Here is a 22,274-nt window from a genome sequence, read left to right as displayed (position 1 = left end):
GAGCGGTGGTCCCATTGAATCCAATGGCGGCGCTCGCCCATGCATTTCCTATGGCGGCTCCGGCTATTGATTCCAATGGGGGAAAAGCCGCGTGGCGTTAAAAACGACTAAGTCCAAAACGGTAAAATGTGTAAGTCCATATCTCCGGTTCTGTGAGGACCAGAGGGCTGGGATTTGGGTCGCATGTAGTCACTGCTCCGGCATGACTGCATGGCCATTTCCAGCCCTCTCCGAACAACCAGACGGAGTATGGGCAAATGTAAAGAATTGTGGTTTTCCTATAGACTTCAATGGCGGCGTTGCCCCATTGAAAGCCTATAGCAGCGAAGCCCATTGACTTCAACGGCGGAGTTGCTCCATTTGAAGCCTATGGTGGCGGAGCCCGTTGATTTCAATGGGAAAGAGTGAAAAGCAGAGATTCATTTTTGAGCGGAGAATCCTGTATTAAAGTAATAAGAGTTTTAAACTGTTTTTGTGTATCTCCGGTTCTGGGTGTCGCAGAGAGCTAAAACTTGGCCACCATGGAGAGTCACCTCCGGCATGAGGGACTGGCCCGTTTCAGCCCACTGGGCCCAACAGAACGGATTTTTTTAATATGTGAAGGTATTAAAGTATGAATTGTATTTTGGGTCTGGTATAAAAACTCAGAGCCCATATGTTATGTTAATGCTCAGGATGGGAGACAAATGGTCGATCATAAACTCCTGATCAAAGACTCCCCCACCCTGTTTGTGTATGCGAACACAAAGGAATGTAGGACATGGGTGCTTGATGTTATGCGTTGTACTTCACACCTTGGACAAAGGGTATCCTGGCAAAGCCAGACTTGAAGATGCCAGTCTTGTGGGAGGGGGGCTGAGGAAATAAGCCCCCTGTTTAGAATATTACCCACCCAGTGGGCAGGTATTACGGTGCCCCTCAGGTGAGGTGGCAAGGAGAGATTGGGTGCAGGTAATTGTTCTCCAATGGCCTGCACTCAATACTAAAGTATAGGATTGGAATTACATATAAACCAGTGTCAATCCTATACTCTGTGTGCTTTGTGTCTTTTCGTGATGTCTACATCTGAACCTGTATTGTGGAAGAAATTGCCAATCCTGTATCCTGATTGCTTTCTTGTCCAACCCCTTAAGTAAGTGTCTATATTTTGCCTGTTATTTGTATATCTTGTGTGTTCACCTTCTTTAAGGAATAAACTGTATTTATTATATCTAAGCCGTGTTCAATTCAACCCAGTTATTTTGGTGTATATTACAGTTATATCCTATCACAAGTTCCCGTGACAGACTTCAGCTCCTGATGGTAGCTCCCCTCCCTCCGCTGTCCCTGCACTGCCTGATTCTCAAGTTCCAGATATTAAAGCTCCAGAGCCTATTCCTACTCCCACTCCTATGACAAGTACGATGCCCTTGGAGTTCATTACAGCACAGAGTCCGCCCCATATGGCTTTTCAAATGATCTCTGCAAGGACCAGTATACCCTACAAAAAAAAAGGGGGAGATTAGGGAGTGATCAACTGAACCATACTAATTGAAATAATAAGTGAATAAATAGCAAATCCAAATCGATAATTATAAAGTGGGTGCAAACTGTGAACTGACAAGTGAATCAGAACCCCAGCTGGGTGCCCGATCCCTAGTAATGGTACCAAAGTTCAGGACAAGAGGCACCGATAGTTGATAGAGTATACCAGGGCGACCTTCCGGACAGACAAAGTCTTTGCTGACATCTGCACGTAGGAATTTGAGAGGGTCTTCTCCTCCAGAGGTTTTCCAGGTAGTGGTAAGCGTGGGTATAGGGTGGGTGGGTGCATTGCCAGGTATTGGTATAGTAGATGACAAGGCAAGCAGTAAACCAGGCTTAGGGACCGAAATCTTGGGGTACGTACTGAGTATTTCCAACACAGGGGAAACAATAGGCACTACAGAAGGTTCCGAGAGAGATAAACATGTGTTTGTAGTGACAGAGAAGCAGTCAGTAGTGGAGCTCCCAAATACTGTAGAATCCTCAGTGAGAGACCGTATTGTCTGGGGAGTGGAGACCACTGAGTCCAAGGCAGCGTGTGAAGTTCTAGAGAGACAATAGGGAGAGAAACCCCATTCTTAAAGTCATTCTGGGGTACTTCGGGGGCCACAGAACAGTCAGTGAAAAAAGAATGCACTACCGCACTGGGAATTTGGAACGCGGCAGGGGTTACTTCAGATATGGCACAAGAGTCCAGGGAAGGTATACTGGTCAGAAAATATGAAGAGTGCAAAATGATTGTACTCCAAGGAAAATTCACTTAAATGCACACCACTAATTAAGATATAACCTTTATTTAATTACTTAAAACATATACAGCTCAACCCCGTTATAGCGCAATCTGTTTGAGCGTGGACTCGAATTTAAAAAAAAAAATTTTAAAGGTTTTTTTTTGCACACACTGCACACACACTGCACACTGCATATATTCACAGCACACTGCACACACTCAAAGCACACTGCATACATTAACAGCACACTGCATACACTCACAGCCCACTGCATACACAGCACACTGCACACACTCACAGCACACTGCACACACACACACAAACACTCACAGCACACTGCACAAACACACTGACACACTGACACACTGACACACACACAGCACACTGCATACACTCACAGCACATACTCACAGCACACTGCATACATTCACAGCACACTGCACACACTCAAAGCACACTGCACACACTCACAGCACACTACACACACTCAGCACAATGCACACACTCACAGCACACTGCACACACTCACAGCACACTGCAAACACTCACAGCACACACTCAGCACACACTGCACACACTCACAGCACACTGCACACACACACACACACACACACACACACACACACACACTCACAGCATACTGCACACACGCACTGACACACTGACACACACACACACACAGTCTCACAGTCAAATACACACACACACACACAGAGAGACATGCTGTCTCTTTAAGGGAGCTTGCTCTCGCAAGACGGAAGCAGAAGCAGGAAGCAAAGACAGGGAGAAGAGCTGCCAGATGCCGGGTAAGTGCTGCGTGCTGTTGACGCTGCCCCACCGGGTCTGGGAACGCTGGGAGAGTTCTCAGCTTTCCCCCTCCGGCGGACGCGGTACCACCAAAAAAAAACTATAAAAAAAAAAATTTGGCGGCCATTTTTTTTGTGACCCCGTTTATAACGCGGTGGTCACGGGTGGCCCCCCGAGGACCACGCTATAACGGGGTTAAGCTGTATTACCAAGTGTGTATGTAACGATGTATAAAAAGAAATTAAATCAAATAACAAATGCACCAAAGTCGCATCACCTAAGTAAATATAGTTACTTTTACTGAGTGATAATAATGAGGTAATAGGGACTAATGGTGCAAACAGCCAGGGTAGAAACCCCACAGGATCACCATATAGCACAGATGGTATATTATCAGTGTTGACAGTGGAAAAGAATTTGGTAGGAGTGACGTCATTAAATTATTGAATCGCCACCAGATAGTGCTAGATATACTGTGTGCTACACAAAACGCACTGACATGAGTAGTAAATAGACATGTGTTGATTCAGTGCAGTCACACTTAGTTATATAATCACCAGTAGAGCTAAGCACTTTTAGCACTCCTTACACAGCATTAAATGCAAATATGGTATATTAGCAGCACAAGTGGATCAGAGAGAACAATGTGACAGATAATATTGCTGAGTGGAGAGCAAGAACTCTACCCTCACTGTCTAGAAAACACTTCAACAATAGCCAGTTGGCATATATAAGCTATAAAGTGGATCCTTGACTGAAAAGCACTGTATTAAAACAGCTCCATGAAGGAGACTGATAACAACATTGCGTGCCCAACGCACGTTTCCCTCCAGCTACGGAGCTTCGTCAGGGACAATTTTGCAGTGGAGGGTGAGCGGAGCATATTTATACCCTCCTGTCTCCATAGAAACGTGATATACACAAACCGCTATTGCGCATGCGCATAGGGGCGCATGCGAGAACAAACACGAGCATTGGATCCCATGGCAAGAACCCACATAGTCAATACTATGATTACCTCAAGGGACTGCTAATAACCAGAACAGCAACTAGCCGAACAGGATATAGTGTCCAGCGACAGCTTCTACACAGAGCTAATCCAATGAAGCTGCTGCGCATGCGTGGGGAGACATACACTGAGTGACACAAGTCTCCTCCTATTCACTGCGCATGTGCAGCTAGCGGGCACATCTTCCTATGCGCAGATGTGGGCTGATAGAATCTCAGACTGTTCCCACATAGATTGATTGCACTGCGTATGTATAGGGAAACATACTTAGCTGTACCCCAGGAAATAACATACAGAATGTAGGCTATCACAATACCTTAGCTTAGGATACTATTTGTGTGTTACAAATCGAATGTTCGTATTTATCAACCCTCAATAAACAGTGAAATGTGTCAATAAATTACAGTGATAGTGATAGTAAGAGATATTATCACTCAGTAAAAGTAACTTTATTTACTTAGGTGATGCGCCTTTGTGCATTTGTTATTTGATTTACTTTCTTTTTATACATCGTTACATACATACTTGATAATATATGTTTTAAGTAATTAAATAAAGGTTATATCTTAATTAGTGGTGTGCATTTAAGTGAATTTTCCTTGGAGTACAATCATTTTGCACTCTTCATATTTTCTGACCAGTATACCTTCCCTGGACTCTTGTGCCATATCTGAAGTAACCCCTGCCGCGTTCCAAATTCCCAGTGCGGGAGTGCATTCTTTTTTCACTGACTGTTCTGTGGCCCCCGAAGTACCCCAGAATGACTTTAAGAATGGGGTTTCTCTCCCTATTGTCTCTCTAGAACTTCACACGCTGCCTTGGACTCGGTGGTCTCCACTCCCCAGACAATACGGTCTCTCACTGAGGATTCTACAGTATTTGGGAGCTCCACTACTGACTGCTTCTCTGTCACTACAAACACATGTTTATCTCTCTCGGAACCTTCTGTAGTGCCTATTGTTTCCCCTGTGTTGGAAATACTCAGTACGTACCCCAAGATTTCGGTCCCTAAGCCTGGTTTACTGCTTGCCTTGTCATCTACTGTACCAATACCTGGCAATGCACCCACCCACCCTATACCCACGCTTACCACTACCTGGAAAACCTCTGGAGGAGAAGACCCTCTCAAATTCCTACGTGCAGATGTCAGCAAAGACTTTGTCTGTCCGGAAGGTCGCCCTGGTATACTCTATCAACTATCGGTGCCTCTTGTCCTGAACTTTGGTACCATTACTAGGGATCGGGCACCCAGCTGGGGTCCCTCTGCCGTTTCTATTCTGGAAACGCCTCCTTCTCCACAGCTCTGGATTTACAAGTCATTTCGCGTGCCAAAAATGTCTGTGCCACCACTCTCATATCCTAGAACAGTACTCGCCAATGAACTGCTCGTTTACGGATCCCCTTCCCGCCTAAAGCACTTTAGGAACAACTCAATGTCCCCGAGACCCATGGATGGCCCTGTCTGGCCGCAGTTCTCACCGAGGGGTGGGGGTATGCAAAAGAGTGCCCACGAGTCTCTGGACCATGACTCTACCCCCAATCCTAGACAGTTCAGGAACAATTCCAGGTCCCCCAACTCTATGAGTGGTCATGTTCGCCTGGAGGTCTCACCTGAAGGGGGGGGGGGGGTACTGTCAGGAATCCACTCCTGTCTTTTCTCGTAGCTTTGCAGGGTGCTGTTGTTCTCACTAATTCCCTCTTTGCAATCAACAGCATCTGTGTGGGCTATCACTGCAACCTAGCCTTGTACTCAGTCATTGGAGCAGTGCCCTCACACCCTCCCCTGGGGATTGGCCCGCTGGCCTTTAAATACTGCATTCCCCACAATCCCTCTCTGCCGAGCATAATCCTTCTTGGATGTTACCCGTGCTCTGCCACAAGCCCCTGGCTTGTTATCTCTAAGTACTAATCTCTGTGTATTGTGTTCCAGACTTAGTTCCTGTTTTTCCTCGTGACTTCACTGTTGATGTATTCCTGCTCATTGCTTTCGTTCCTGTGTTCCAGTATCCTTTAGTAGCTACTACGCTGAAGCCTGTGTCCTAGCACCCCGGAGACCTGCTGTGTGCTATCTCCCTGGTGGCTGCAACCTGCTGCTTCTACCCTTAGCAGAGGTTGCTGTTTGGACCCCGTGGCCTGTTGCTCTTTTTCCCTTCGCAGAGGCCAGCTTAAACTTCCGAAATGAAGCACCCCGGAGACCTGCGGTGTGCTATCTCCGTGGAGGCTGCAACCTGCTGCTTCTACCATTAGCAGAGGTTGCTGTTTGGACCCCGTGGCCTGCTGCTCTTTTTCCCTTCGCAGAGGCCAGCTTGAACTCCTGCGCTGAAGCATTCGTTTTCCAGTACTGCTTGGCGGTCAGCCTTCTCCTCGCTGAGACCGGTACCATGGGCCGTGGACACCACTCGCGCAGACCCTGCTCCCGCCCCGCAGCTACTATGCTAAAGCAGGAGGACGTGCTTGATTTCCTGTTGCCAATTCCTTGCTACAACTACGACTACCCGGATGTCTTCTATCCCGACCCTGGTTTGGCCATCGACTGTCCTGTCTTCTCCTACCCCGACTTTGGCTCGTCCAACGACTACGCTGACCTCTCCAGTCCTGAACACGGCCTGTTTGATTATGAACTTCGCACTCTGGACCAGTCTGCGCGGTCTAAGGTTGGTGATTTCATAACCCAACCTCAGCCCCGCGGTCCGGCCTCGGTTTGTGGTGAGCAGAGTCGTAACACATAGACTGGGGTCAAGTCAGATGGCAAAAGGAGCAAGGTCTGGGTCACAGGCAATGGTGGTTAGTATAGCTAAATGGGCGATTCCCATGGCACTGGACCTAGGTATGACCGACACGTGTGGTGCACAAATGCTGCATTGTGTGGATTTGCAATTACATGAAATCAACTATGCCTGTACTGACCTGTGCCTAGAGACTAATCAGGTTTCAGATTAGAAATGTTAATGTTATATACTGTTATTTTAAATTAATATATATAATTGAGATTGATGGGGCATCAACATTTTCAGCAGGGGGTTAGTGTTACCCCCTTGAAATGATACCTGAGATTGATGGACAGGCTCTTGAGCCAATAACTGAGAATCCAAGTGATGGTTTTATATGATTGGTTACCTGGAGGGGCTAAGGAAAGGGAGTTTAAGAGTCCACAGTGGACCAATGTGGGAGCAGAGCTGCTTAGAGGCCTAGCATGTCATTCACATAGGGGAGTAGTACTTGGGCCCCTGTTGTAGCATTGTGTAATCAGTCTAGAGAGATTGCGAATGGTTACACTTGTGACTCAAGAAGATAAAATTAATTCTCTAGCACAGATGGATTGCATTTTTCATTTTGATTTTCATCCCCTTTTTAGTTGCATTAGTACTATTAAAACACAGTTTTCAACTAAGGCACGCTCATTTTCAATAACAGTTCATACATAATACCATTACTGTTGTGAGTAAAATATTCCCTTTATAAAACAAAAGGAAATTGACTACAATTAAAGCTGTTAATACAATTGGCACAAAATAAAATAACCATAATCCCCAGTGTACTCCTGAGATGGCAGCACAAGTATTATGAATTTTGTATTAAATTAGCTATGAGTCACTGATTTCTCTTCTCGTGTCCGGCCTATTGCCCTGAATCTGTGTCCTAACAAGGGACTATTACAGCCATATGCTATAATTACATTAAGCGCATCCTACTCTGAACTTATTCACTATTATTTTCTTTTTATCCCTTAATGTTTCTGGTTTAGAATATTTTACATTTAAAACATTTGAAACCAAAATGAAACCAAAGCATTGCAGACCCCCATTGGAATTGATGGGGTCAACTCAATTTTGCTTTACTGATTTGTAAAGTTGTGAGGGAGTCGGGATATGGGACACTGTGATCATTAACACCCAATTAGAGCAATGTCATTTGAATTATATTGATATAATATAAACCAGGCCTGCACAACTCCAGTCCTCGAGGGCTGCAAACAGGCCAGGTTTTCAGGATATCCCTACTTCAGCACAGCTGGCTCAATTAGTGGCTCAGTATGACTGAGCCACTAATTGAGCTAGCTGTGCTGAAGTAGGGATATCCTGAAAACCTGGCCTGTTTGCGGCCCTCGAGGACTGGAGTTGTGCAGGCCTGATATTATAAACAAAGACAGACAGGGTTGCAAACCTCTGTAGCTGTGTGTTGACAGTGGCACAGAGGCCTATGCAGTGTAGGATGAAGGTGGTTTTTCTACCAGTATTTGGTAAGGTCTATGCAAAGAAAAGCTTCACTGTATTCAATTTATGATGAAAAGAATGGCAACGCTGCACGACTAATATTAGTAAATAATGATTTTCTAGTTTTGTAATGATTTTTCAAAAGGGCAAATGTAATGAGACCTTCACAAGCTATTCAATAAAGTCTGAAAGGCTGTAATAAAGGGATCACAGACACTCAACTAATACAGAGTGCAGAAAACATCTACTGTATTTGTCTATTTAGATCACAATAGCTATTTAGATATGCGAGTTAACCATAATAACTGCCTGGACTATGGTAAAAAAAGTCAAACAAATGTACCGCCTCTTAGTCCTATCCCCCAGACTAAAACATGTTGCTGAGTTGGGGGACTAAGTCCTTTATTTCAGAATGATATGACACGTGGCTTGAGGTCAGACAATAGGAAACAACCACAATAGCGTTAGTGAGATAATCGATTTTATATAGCAAATATGAATACTTAGGAACCTTGTGATCCTTAGCAAAGGATCAGTATATTCACATAACAGCACATCAATATAACATTACCCATAAGCGCTGCATGGGTGTATGTCAGTGTCATTCTGGATGCGTCCACCAAATACAGGGTATCTAGGCCGATGTGATGGTGCCAGCACACCGTTGGAGCTCTTTAATGCAACAAAGTGTAGCAGGCCTGTACTTCGCAAATACTTTGGCATCGTTGAAGGTCCCCTCCGCCGGTGCTTGCTCCCCCATGCGGCTTCCAGGTGGTGATCTGCAGGGCCTCCCTGCTTGATGTGCTGTCCTCTCTCCAGTCAACACCCGCTCTCTCTCTCAGAGGGCATTGACTGGCCCCAGGTCACACTTGCGCAAACCTGGATTCGTCCAGACTCATCCAGATCTCCCCCAGATGTACCCTGCCAACCCCTCTTAAAGGCTTCTCTCTCCTAACTCCCACCTCTTCCACAGCCTTGGTAATTGGCTGATCCTATGTCCATTATTAATCACATGTCCATGGCACACTGAAGAGGAACCTGGCAGGTGCAGTGTGAGTGTGTTGCCTGCATCACACAGGCTGTTACACAAACATACACAATATTTATCATATATAAACTATTAACCTCTTATTAGCCTCAGAGGTTAGTAAGAGTTGCTATGCAGTGCTTTACAAACTGTTAGAGGATACAAGGGGGAAACCTTTAAGGTTCCCTAATGACGTACTAGGTATGTCATGGGCAGTTGCTCGATTTCTAGAGGGTGATAGAGGCCAGTCTGAACGAGAAGAAGTGGCGAACATCTGACACTCTTAATGGCTAATCCTCCCACACAGAGACCTAATTAACATCCACTTCAGGGATCTTCCCCCATTACAAGTGTTACAGCAAGTAACCAGATTCCTCTCTGTAAGGCTACGGTCCCGCTGCACGAGCACCTGGCGTTGCGTGCACAGTGCTAAACCGCGAATAAAGGCAGCTTCCTGCAGCGATCTGAGGCATGGGGGCGTGGCCTAAATGGGGCGGGTGGGCGCGGCCATGAATTTGATAGGCTGCCATTGGTTTGAGGAGATGTGTGTGTGTGGTTTGCCTCTCATCCAAACCAGCTCTGATATCGGACACAGAAGCCATGGAAATACCCAACAAGGGTCCGAGGGGTTGTGGCATCATTGCAAAGCACTGGCATTGAATGGGTCAATTATTATTTTGATTGTTAACTAAAAGTATGCGGAATAATCCCGATTGGAAATGATTGGGACTCATTTGACCTGTTAATGCTTTGCAATATGTGGCTGGCCTTTTGGACAGTGACATGGTTAAAGTCTAAGTGGATATATATATAGATATATAGATATATATGTAGAGGTATCAGTACCGTGTTAGCCGAGCTTCAATAATCAAAAAATAAATAGATGATACCGTTCTGTGGCTAACGAAAGGCTTTTATTTGAGCGAGCTTTCGAGATACACTGATCTCTTCTTCCGGCGATGTTACAATGAATGAAGCAAGCAAAAGCTATACTATAAACAGTGTCTATTGGAATGTTATCTGTGCTGGTCCTTCCCCCGGTGTGGATGTGTTTTATGGCTAGAGGTGTCAAAAGGTTCCTGAAAGCAAGTGATGTAAGAGTGTGTGTGTGTATCAGTGTGAATATATATATATATAAAAAAACATTTAAGGGGTAAGATGTGCTTTTTTAGACAGAAAGTGACATTTCCCAGAGCAAATGTAAAGTCACTAATATAATGTTTTCATGGTGTTTTGTGTGCCTGGATATACCCACACCCCTCCCCTTCCTTGCCGGGCAGCCGGCGATCTCCCCTCTTCATAGGCTCATAGCGCACCATGTGATCTGTTGCCGCATGGGAGTACAATCCAGTTGTATCCCCTGCCAGCTAACGCGTCACAGTATGAAGTGAGCCAGGAAGTGAGTTGGCACCGGGGACTGCTAGAGAGGAGGTATGGGGTTGGAGTAAGGCACGCGCGCCGCCGTCTGCAGCAGGGACCTAGCCCAACACGTGGCCACCATAGTTTTCAATTACGTAGATGTGAAAAAACGTCCTGTCATTACAGCCGCGGCCCCTTTTATTCTCCAACATCTCCGAATTTTTTCGGGGATTTTTCCGAATGTCACGCACTTCACCGCACTCATGCCGCATTCATACCGCATTCACGTTCATGCATTCAATATTACGAGCGCTACAATACATATTCCAGGGGGGGAAAAAATACTGCATCTGCCCGCGGTTATCAGAGTTGCGCCGATACGGCCGCATTAGGATAAAGGCGGCCGCAGCTGTAGTTTGGGTGAGAAACACAATCTGATTGGTTACTTTAGCAAGTGTTACCATTACATGTGACTATATAAAAGGCTACACTTTGGCATAACAGCTTAGCTAACAGTAGAGAGAAGAGGTGTGAGGATAGCTCCCATTATGTACAGTGAAGATTACAGAAGAATATGAAGATAAGAGGATTCACCAAGCAATGTTGCAGCTGGATCATCTGGGGACTTTGATGTACTGCATGGAGACTGAAGAGGGCCCTCCAGCAATAGACTTGTATGTTTTCCCCCTTTTTTCAGGGATGTCATCATGGCCAAATATATAAGTATTAACCCCTGACTAACCATGGCATTTATAAAGGCATGTCATGTGAATACCTTCTTGGCTACTGTGTCATATACAGGGTACATAGAAATAGTTAGTTGGCTCTTCACTACCCAAGAAGATGCTAGTTAATTCATTGTATTACTATATATAACTGGCATCTATGATAGGCAAGTGAGCCTCTTCTTTCAACTTAGTGAAGAGGAAAAAATAAATATTACTAGCATTATTGCAGTTTTGATCACTTTGTGAAAACCTGCATGCAAAATAGTGGTTTCTTCTTGAAAAAAAAATAAGAACATCAACTTTAATGAATTGGGTGATATAAAAAAACAGATATTTGTATAACGACGAGTGGCCGTTTTTTGGTGAATACAAAAAAGTAGATTAAGTTAAATAAATACATATGTCCATCAATTCAACCTTTGTTATATATATTTATATATATATATTTTTTTTTTTAAAATATATATACGTATATATATATATATATATATATATATATAGCCATGGCTGGTCCAGGTTATACTTTCTGCCTCCTGTCACGTAAGTCCTAGTAGCCACATGCAGTGGCAGGCTATCCTGTGGGGTTTAGCCTCCCCCCCCCTCCTCATGCTGCCTCTCTGAATGACAGGGGTGGAGGTGAACTAGGTCTGTGTACAGCCAATCATGGTGCAGACCTTGTGCCCTCCCCCTCTGTGCCTTAGGGAGGAAAGTGTTCTAAATTATAGTCAGTTGAGGTCTCCCCCTCCTGCGGTTGAGACATGCAGTTCTAGTCTCTCCTTCTTGGAGCTGACTGCAGTCAAAGATCTGCGCAGAGCACAAGGCTCAAGACTGCAAGAAGGCCGGTACCATCCAGAGGTCTGGGACCTATCCTATAGAATGTATGCATTCACTGAAATAATAACTGCAGTGGCTGCCTCAATAAAAGATCCTGTTTTATTTACCTCTGCCTGTCACAGTCTATTGGGTAGAGGTATGAGAGAAGACTGTCATGGTGGGGACTGTCTCCAGTACACCTGGAGCCTGCTATGACTGGAGGCGCTGACACCATGAGAAAAACCTGTAGGATCTCCAAAAGCCTGTCCTGTTTCCCCATACCAACGCGGACCCTTAGCATCTCCTGGACCCTCACAGGTATTTAGCACCATGACACCTGTAGCAAGATCTCCCGGGGGGGGGGGGGGGAAGCAGCGCTACACACACACATATATATATATATAGCTATATTTTAGGGATTTCTGGGTTTAGTTTTTACCTGAAAAAACACCACCTGCTCATCTTGCACTTTCAGTTCAAACCGATAAAAACTGGAAATTAAACATCCTTCCCTATTAAATTCCCCCTCTTTTGGCAGCACATGCATAGGCATCACAGGGAAGTATGCAAACTAAAACAAAGTGCACCAATATTGAAATACAGTTGTGTGAAAAAGAAAGTACACCCTCTTTGAACTCTATGGTTTTTCATATCAGGACATAATAACAATCTGTTCCTTAGCAGGTCGTAAAATTAGGTAAATATAACCTCAGATGAACAACAACACATGACATATTACACTGTGTCATGATTTATTTAACAAAAATAAAGCCAAAATGGAGAAGCTACAGTATGTGTGAAAAACTAAGTACACCCTTATTGCTTCCATAGGCATTAAGATGCTAAGTAGCAGACAGGTGCTGCTAATCAAATGCCCTTGATTAATTGATCATCAGCAAGTGTGACCATCTCTATAAAAGCCGAAGTTTTAGCAGTTTGCCGGTCTGGAGCATTCAGGTGTGTGTTAACATAATGCCAAGGAGGAAATACATCAGCAATCATCTTAGAGAAGCAATTGTTGCGGCCCATCAATCTGGGAAGGGTTATAAGGCCATTTCCAAATAATTTAAAGTCCATCATTCTACAGTGAGAAAGATTATTCAAAAGTGGAAAACATTCAAGACAGTTGCCAATCTTCCCAGGAGTGGACGTCCCAGCAAATTCACCCCAAGGTCAGACCGTGCTATGCTCAGAGAAATTGCAAAAACCCCAAGAGTTACATCTCAGACTCTACAGGCCTCAGTTAGCATGTTACATGTTAAAGTTCATGACAGTACAATTAGAAAAAGACTGAACAAGTATGGTTTGTTTGGAAGGGTTGCCAGGAGAAACCCTCTTCTCTCTAAAAAGAACATGGCAGCACGGCTTAGGTTTGCATAGTTGCATCTGAACAAACCACAAGACTTCTGGAACAATGTCCTTTGGACAGACGAGACTAAAGTGGAGATGTTTGGCCATAATGCACAGTGCCACGTGTGGCGAAAACCAAACACAGCATATCAGCACAAACACCTCATACCAACTGCCAAGCATGGTGGTGGAGGGGTGATGATTTGGGCTTGTTTTGTAGCCACAGGACCTGGAAACCTTGCAGTCATTGAGCCGTCCATGAACTCCTCTGTATACCAAAGTATTCTAGAGTCAAATGTGAGGCCATCTGTCCGACAGCTTGGCCGAAATTGGGTCATGCAACAGGACAATGATCCCAAGCACACCAGCAAATCTACAACAGAATGGCTGAAAAAGAAAAGAATCAAGGTGTTGCAATGGCCCAGTCAAAGTCCAGACCTCAACCCGATTGAAATGCTGTGGCTGGACCTTAAGAGAGCTGTGCATAAACAAATGCCCACAAACCTCATTGAACTGAAGCAACGTTGTGAAGAACAGTGGGCCAAAATTCCTTCACAATGATGTGAGAGACTGATAAAGTCATACAGAAAACGATTACTTCAAGTTATTGCTGCTAAAGGTTCTACAAGCTCTTGAATCATAAGGTATATTTAGTTTTTCACACATGGCTTCTCCATTTTGGCTTTATTTTTGTTAAATAAATCGGTGTAATATGTCATGTGTTGTTGTTCATCTGAGGTTGTATTTACCTAATTTTAAGACCTGCTAAGGAACAGATAGTTATTATGTCCTGATATGTAAAACCATAGAATTCAAAGAGGGTGTACTTTCTTTTTCACACAACTGTACATACATACATATGTATGTATAGTACATGAACAAAAAGTTTGTGTGCAGTAAATATCGGAGGAAAATTTAGGACTACCTTTTAGGTTCAGGATTTGGATACAGCTTCACTGTTATACAAATATTTGTTGGTGGGATAAGATCTTTGATCTATCAAGGATTTTCAGTACTGTAAGTAAGGGGTGCACAAAATTTTTCCCTTGCCTGATCTCCGAACCTGCTCTAACACCCCCCCCCACCCTTCCTCCAGCGTTCTGATGTCATGTGACGTCATGTTGCCATGCAACGCTACATCATGTGACCCCGCAGCGTCATTTGACGTTGCCATGGTGACGCGTCAACAGAAGCCGCCGGAGACAAGGTAAGGGAACTTACAGAGTGCGGGCCTCTATAAGTGTTGCGCCCCCCCCCCCCCTCAGAAAATCTCATGCCCCCCAGTTTGCACAGCCCGCATTCTACAGTCTACATTTTGCCACAAACTGGTGTCTGATAACATGTTACTTGTTAACTCGTATTTAAAGCAGCAATCAATCGTAAATGGGAGAACGATGCTCACTTCTGACAATGTAGTTTGAATTTGTAAAGATAATAAGTATGAAAACGTCTCTTTTGACAGAATCACTGTCATTTAAAGCCTCTGAAAATTAATACCATATCCCAACAGTAGTAGTTAATCTCCAGTGGTGAATGGAGATAAAAGAGATATCAGTAGAAACTTGCAGAGCGCATCATGACAATTTAGTCTCTGTTCTCTAAACATAAGGAGCGTCATAGTATCACGAATAGATTATATATTAAAATGTCCACCTTGAGTGACAGAACACTGCTTGGTATTGGGGGAGAATTCTTCAATTTGTGTATTTGAGGTATGGGGAGGTAAAGTATCTCCTAAAATAAAGTTAAAAATGGAGCTGACCTGTCTGTCTGAAAGTTAAAAAGGGAGCCGACCTCTACACTGAAAAACGTAAATTAACATTTTTAGGTGTAGATAAGCAATATGAGAACCTCTTTTACCTGTGCATAGGAGAGTCATCGTTTGTGTTTAGTAGCAAAGGGAAGCCTTTTACCTGTTCCTAGTAGGACTTTCTGTGCATATGAGTACTGAGATCCTCTTCAATCTCTGACAGCAACGTTTGATAGGACCACTTCTGTCTTAGCATATGAATATTGAGAAAATCTCTATGTCTATGAGCTTTGGGGAACCTTTTCTGTCCATCATTAAGATATGTATTTATGTGCATCTTGGGGTCCTGAGGGACCTCTTCTGTCCGTCCATATTTAAGATGAGATGCCTATTTATGTGTGTACTTAAAAGAGGAGGCACCTGTAAAAATGTGTGTGCATGAGCTGAAAGCTGACATTCTGTGTGCATGAGTAAGACCAAAAACATTAAATAAAAGCTTACCTTTGATATACCAAAAGCTTTATTAGTATACAAAAACTTCAAATGTTTCAGTTTTCCCCCCCGCTGTCCCTTCCCACATAGAATCCTCCACTTTATATTGTACAACTTAGTGCCGAGATCCGAAAGTATTCCATAAAACATGCATATACAAGATTATTATACACTGACCAGCCTCCAAAACGACAAGAGGAGAGCCAGGTTATAGAAGGAAACAACAATATTTGGCGGGCTCCCTATGTGTGCTACTGTGTGATTCTCAGTACAAAAGTGGTCTTCCTATTGTACTCTGTGTGAATTGAATGCTTAAACACCCTGTGGCTTCCACAAACGCTTCAAAAGAACAGTGAGGTGACAGTGCAGTGACACCACAAATTACTCTGTTGTACTACTAAGTATTGTGCTGTGCATCATTTTTTGCATCTTTTTTTTAACTTCAGACGCGTACTTGCAACACAACGATACACAAATACTCCCAGAACACATACCCCTCAATCATCACACATAGACATATAGAACACATATCTCATTACAATCAACAGAGGCTTCACGAATACATGCAAATTACAGAGACATCAAAAATACATGTCTGTTTAGAACCTTCACACATCAGGGACACATACCTCACGCCATTCCACAGAAATATCCCAAGCACATACAACTCAATCAATCCCACACATCAGGAATACATATATCACTGCCCAAGGACATCATTGGCACATAACATTACATATCCCAGAGACAATAAACATAACATATAAATACAGTATCAGCCTCACAAAAAGATATCAGGTATACCTGGCTCACATGTACCCCACAGAGAAATCAGGAATGTGTCCCTCTTTATCCCCTCATTGGAGACATGAAGGACACATACCTGTACCTCTCACCATTTCACACAAAGACATTATGGCCATGTAGCTCCCACACATAAACCGTCACTTCATCTCACCTTGGCACGTAGACATACAACACTCCCACAGGGAAGTCAGAGAAATCTCCTTATTCCCTCTCATAAATAATTCAAAACACATACCTCTCATCCTCTACTATAATAAGGGATAGAACTCTCTCACTGATTCTAATAACAACATCTCACTCGTTCATCTAAAGAAGACATCAGGGCACTTAACCCCACGCTGTGCACAAAGACTTGATTAAAACATGTCTCTGAAACATACAACAAAGATCCAAAAATAATCCCATCTTTAAAACAGGAAAGGTAAAAGCACAGCCAGGGTAAGGCTTCAAACTTATTCTTAAAAAGGGCTTTAAAAACCAAGGGAAAAAGCTGCGTTCTGGATAACAATGAAGATAATTCCAAATACTAATACTCTGTAGCAAAGACATCATTTTGCTCTGAGCAATCATAGAAATTGAGGAATTAGCATATCAAATTAAGGCCTTATTGACTACATTTATTAAACAGCAGCAGCAATTTAGTGTACATTACAATATTCAATTCAATGCCATTATCCCACACTAAATTGCTATTGAGGGTTAGTTAATGCGGTTAAAGCTCGAGACCTATTAACTAATTTTATGATATAGATTTCTTTAGATAGTAGCAGTCATTTTCATCATCACCACCATGTAATCTAGCAATATGAATTGTATTATGTAAACAAAATAGTATTTGTGGATCTACTGTAATTAAAGATGTATTGCCACTAACTCTGTGACTCTGACATTTGCAGGAACCCAAACCCATGTAGTTACCAGATTTCTTGGGTGTACTCCCTGAAAAATAGTATGATGTGGGTTGCACACAATCAATATGCAATTGTATTAAAAGGAGTAAACCTAGCTTTGCAGTTGGCCAACCTGGTATGAATCCAAATGACAACTCTGTCATCCAGTTCATTTATTTAATAGTTGTTAAACTAACATCTTACACCAATGGTTTTCGACCTATTTTTGGCTAGAGAACCCCAACTCGCACCTGGGTCACCATAAGAGAGTTGTCCCAGTTTTCCCCCCTGGCGGCCGCTGAACCCGAGGGGTGCTCGTGGAACCCCGGCTGAAAACCACTGTCTTGCACACTTCAGGAATATCTTTGTATGACAGAATAATGGAGAGATGGCCACAAGTATTATGCGATTCCTGCAGTTTTGTTACACTACTGTGTATCTAAATGTATTTTAAGCACACAAATGTCATCAGATTTGTACATATACATACTGTAGTAAGTTTGACATGAGTCTGCAAGCTGTTCTAATTACTGTAGCTGGGTTAGAATGTTCTCCGCATAAACCATGAAAAAAGAATGTGGAACTCACACGTTTGGACATTCTATGTTGATAGCCAGCATCAAAGTAGTTTTCATGAATGGTATATTTAATGATGAGCCATTGTATGAACAATTTCCTTTTCACTATACTGATCTCTGCAAGCCTTTTGTGGCATTTACAATTTATAGGTCAGTAGGAACGGGTGAAGATTCTCGAGTCAGGTTCCATTGTACACCCTAACCTAGGAAATTACCTTAGTTTGGGTTCCCACAATCCATACAGCTCAAAGTTGTGCTACTTACTCAGCAACCTTTAAAGTTGTCGTGAGTGGTAACGTAGATGTTGGGATGTTCAGCAGAGTACATTCACTGATTTTTCTTTTTCTTTACACCTCTGCATCATTGGATACGCTGCAGTACTTTCCCTCTGTTACACATATAATCCTGGCTATAAAAGTATAGATTTCATGTTCCCTGCTATTTGGTATTCTGCTGTTTGAAATATGGCTTTTGGGACTCAATTTTAAAAGCTATTAAACACATCATAAATAAGGAAAGAAAATGTTTAAAATGGAGTAGCAGGTGTAATTATGACAAGTTTCACATTATTGCACTTCCAATACACTGAAACACACTCATGTCGCACGATTAAAGAAAGCTGAAGAACAGAGCAAAGTGTAAACAACAGGCTGCCCCTCCACCATAGTGTGACATTCAACACAAAGAGAGAAGGAACCTATGGTTCACTGAATATCACGTTTCTGTAGCATAGTAACAGTGAAGAGATCTGTGGTCCACCATATCTGCACTGTGCATTTCAAGCGGCAAACAGGCCTCTTAAGTGGGCCCTGTAGTGCATATTAGTATTTTCTCTAGTGACCTCTAGACACTCAAGATTCATTCATGGGTTATTTTGGAGACATGTCCACCTACAAGTTGTGAGAGGCAGACATGCAAAATGATTGTTTATAACACAGATCAACTTGCTGGGTTATTAGAACTGCTGCTTACGTTCTCTTTAGGCTGTGGCATTGTGTATATATATATCTCAAGACAAAGCTTATTTCTTCATTAAAAATATCGGCTCAAAATCCTTCCGTTCTCCTTCAAGTCACTTGGTTGTAGTTCCGAGAGGAATTGTAGAGTGAAAAGTGCCCATATCCAACAAATCATGGATGTTCATCAAGATTAGGATAAATAACCTCCAAGAATTCTGGTCCTAACTCAGGTTATCATCTAAACAAGTCCTTTTTTTTTCAAAAATAGATCAGTTCTTTAGGGTTCAAAAACACTTTGCTTTGCTGCCTTGCAGTTTCATCATGCACTGAATGGCTGAAACAATAGATTATGACACACATTTCACCCACATTGCACAATGAAAGAAAAAAGACCAAGTGAAAAACGCACGTCTTGAAACTGTATTCATCTTTGTTCTTTCAGTGACAATGATACCGTGACTTGTTTTAAAATGTAATCTGGGTAATTGTGGGAAATGACAATATTTTTGAAGTCTCATATATTGGCCAGGTCTTCATCCTTCTATTATTATTGCCCCATTTCCACTATCATTTATGTAGTTCTGATATGTGATAGCGAGTAGAAAGCTATGAAAATATATATAAATTACCTAATTTCAAGACACAAACTCCTCTCTCTCTATTTTTCAGAAGATAAAGTGGGTGAAATGTTTTACTTTGTTTTGCAGTCTTACTGTATATCAATCTTGGCATTAGCAAATACATTTTTTTAATTACCCATCCTTACTCAATGGAAAAACTGAACTTCCATTTTTGCTCCATTAGAGCATCTTCCTTCTGGCTCTCTAGTGTCATGTCTGGAACCAATCTTCGTAGTTATGAACTAATGACCATAGAGTGCTATGAAGTCACCCAAGTTGCATTTGGAATTGATAGGATAATTATAAGCAAGTCATCAAATAAATGTTGCTCAATAAAGAGCAAACTTCAAAGCATGTCACTGGAAGTCTATGAAAAAAAAATCAGATTGTTGGGTGTGGAAAGGCAAAAAGTTGAGTGTTTCTCTCATATATTTAGCACATTCCAAGCACAGGAGCATGAGCCTAGTCTCTTCAATGGTCTCAGACCAAAGTCAGATCCTGCACCTCTTTCTCCAGGAGTGGTTACAAAAGTAAATCCTGTACACGGGGCCAGAGTTCACAGTTCATCCTCATCCAGTTTGGCCAGCCTGGGAGTAGGTAGGCAGACTTCACCTGCGGGTGATACATAGCCGGGTAATTCACGGCCTGCGATGCTTAATTTCTGTGGAAGAGATATTAAAGTCGGTCTTAGAAACATAAGAACACACTTCTTAGTTATCCGGTTCTATCATTGCTACCTAAAAACTCAACACCACCACTACAATGGAAATGCAATCAATAGATTTGACTTAAAAGCAAAGAGCTGTGCTGCTTGTGTTTTTCTATTTTTTAGTATTCGAACCCGGGGCTGAATTATGATCATCCAACCTTTGAGGATCCCAGGTTCATGTGATATGGGCCCTTGTATCCACCAGACAAGAATAGCTGTTTGGTGGATACGAGATGGCCACTAGGGCCAGCGTTGCTCTTGTGGCCCGTAAAAAGCCTTAACACCCTAATGGATGACCCCTATGGCCATAATAAGTTTTTTTTCTAACACATGACGCCACATAATACTAAAAACGCACACATTTTAGATGGCATTAATGGTTTAATCTAATTTTTAGCTTTGAAGACTTTTGGCCATAGTTAATAAGCAGTGCTATTCTATAAGAGCCATTCTTGTACAATGGGCAGTCATGTGTCTTTCAGCACCAGAAGAGGTCTTATGGAAAAGCACCATGCCTGATTTAATACCTGTTGAGAGTTCTTTGGAGATGATCCGCCATTCCCCAGTTCCCGATTATATAACTACAGTAGTTCCTCTATTGGGCAGAATACTACATTATTTTAGTACCCAGTGGACACAATATGGCTGCTAGTGTCATCCTTGCTCAGGCATTCAATAGAAAGCTGCAACATCATCAGAAGAAGACATTGCTCCTTTCTATTGGTGACCTGAAGCCATATTTTTTAATTTATATATCACACTGGAACAGAAAATGGCAAAATCTCATGAATCAAGTTCCACGGAGGTTGGGAGGACCACAGTTCAGGTTTATAAAAATATATATTTTTTTGAAACAGGGAATGATGCTTTAAATCCCTCTGCTGTAGGGGAACCTGGTTCAATTCCTGGTGTCAGCTCCTTGTGACCTTGGGCAAGTCACTTTATCTCCCTGTGCCTCAGGCACCAGAAAACATAGATTGTAAGCTCCACGGGGCAGGGACTGTGTCTGCAAAAATGTCTCTGTAAAGCGCTACGTAAGACTAGCAGCGCTATACAAGAACAAACTATTATTATTATGATATTGGGCAACTTTGACCCACCAGGAGTGAAAAAAACTGGGTGGGAGGTTATATGTATCGAGGCAATTCTAGGGGAAAATAAATTGTACCAGCCGTATCAAAGAAAAAATCTGATTGATTGATTCCAATAGGATTAAAAATTTTTTTTAATATATATATATATATGCAAATATAACTGTATGCTCATCTGCATGTCTTAGGCAGGTCTGCAACCCCGCCTTTCCCCATTATCACCCAGCATACAGCACTTCCACTGCAGCAAGGGATTCTGGGAAATGACATGCAAATGAGCACACTGTGTCACTTTTTGCCTCAATAACCATTTTTAACATGGTTCCCTATAGGCTTAAGCTTGCTGCATGGTCACAGCTTTGAGCACAGCCAGGGTTAAAGTGCATACCCAGAAAATCACCCACAGACAGCTGTTTCGACCTTGATGGGTCTCATCAGTGTGGGGTTGATCTTACTGGGAATGCAAGAGAGGCTATGGGATAGGCTAAACCATAATACTGAGTTAAGTTATGGTGAGTAAAAACCATAATACTGAGTTAAGTTATGGTGAGTAAAAAAAAGTGACAAAAACCCTCCACAGGAAAGCAAATATGCAAATACAACTGTATGCTCATCTGCATGTCTTAGGCAGGTCTGCAACCCCACCTTCCCCCATTATCACCCAGCATACAGCACTTCCACTGCAGCAAGGGATTCTGGGAAATGACATGCAAATGAGCACAGTGTCACTTTTTGCCTCAAAAATCATTTTTAACATGGTTCCCTATAGGCTTAAGCTTGCTGCTTGCTAGGTATAGCCTATCCCATAGCCTCTCA

The 22,274-nt window shown here is 42.7% G+C and overlaps 1 protein-coding gene across 4 annotated transcripts in view; it reads right to left on the bottom strand.

Moving 5' to 3' along the window:
• Positions 1-16,167: 16,167 nt before the first annotated feature.
• Positions 16,168-22,274, bottom strand: part of ARHGEF25 (Rho guanine nucleotide exchange factor 25) — a 248,073-nt gene continuing 241,966 nt past the window's right edge. For all 4 annotated transcript variants that reach the window (XM_075591563.1, XM_075591564.1, XM_075591565.1 and 1 more), the window contains one exon: positions 16,168-20,319. In XM_075591563.1, coding sequence (XP_075447678.1) covers positions 20,215-20,319 — 105 coding nt within the window. In that variant the 3' untranslated portion in view covers positions 16,168-20,214. The remainder of the gene's footprint in view (positions 20,320-22,274) is intronic.

The sequence above is a fragment of the Ascaphus truei genome, chromosome 3 (genome assembly GCF_040206685.1).
Source record: "Ascaphus truei isolate aAscTru1 chromosome 3, aAscTru1.hap1, whole genome shotgun sequence".
In the NCBI taxonomy this organism is placed as follows: Eukaryota; Metazoa; Chordata; class Amphibia; order Anura; family Ascaphidae; genus Ascaphus; species Ascaphus truei.
This window is presented reverse-complemented; position numbering and strand designations above follow the sequence as displayed.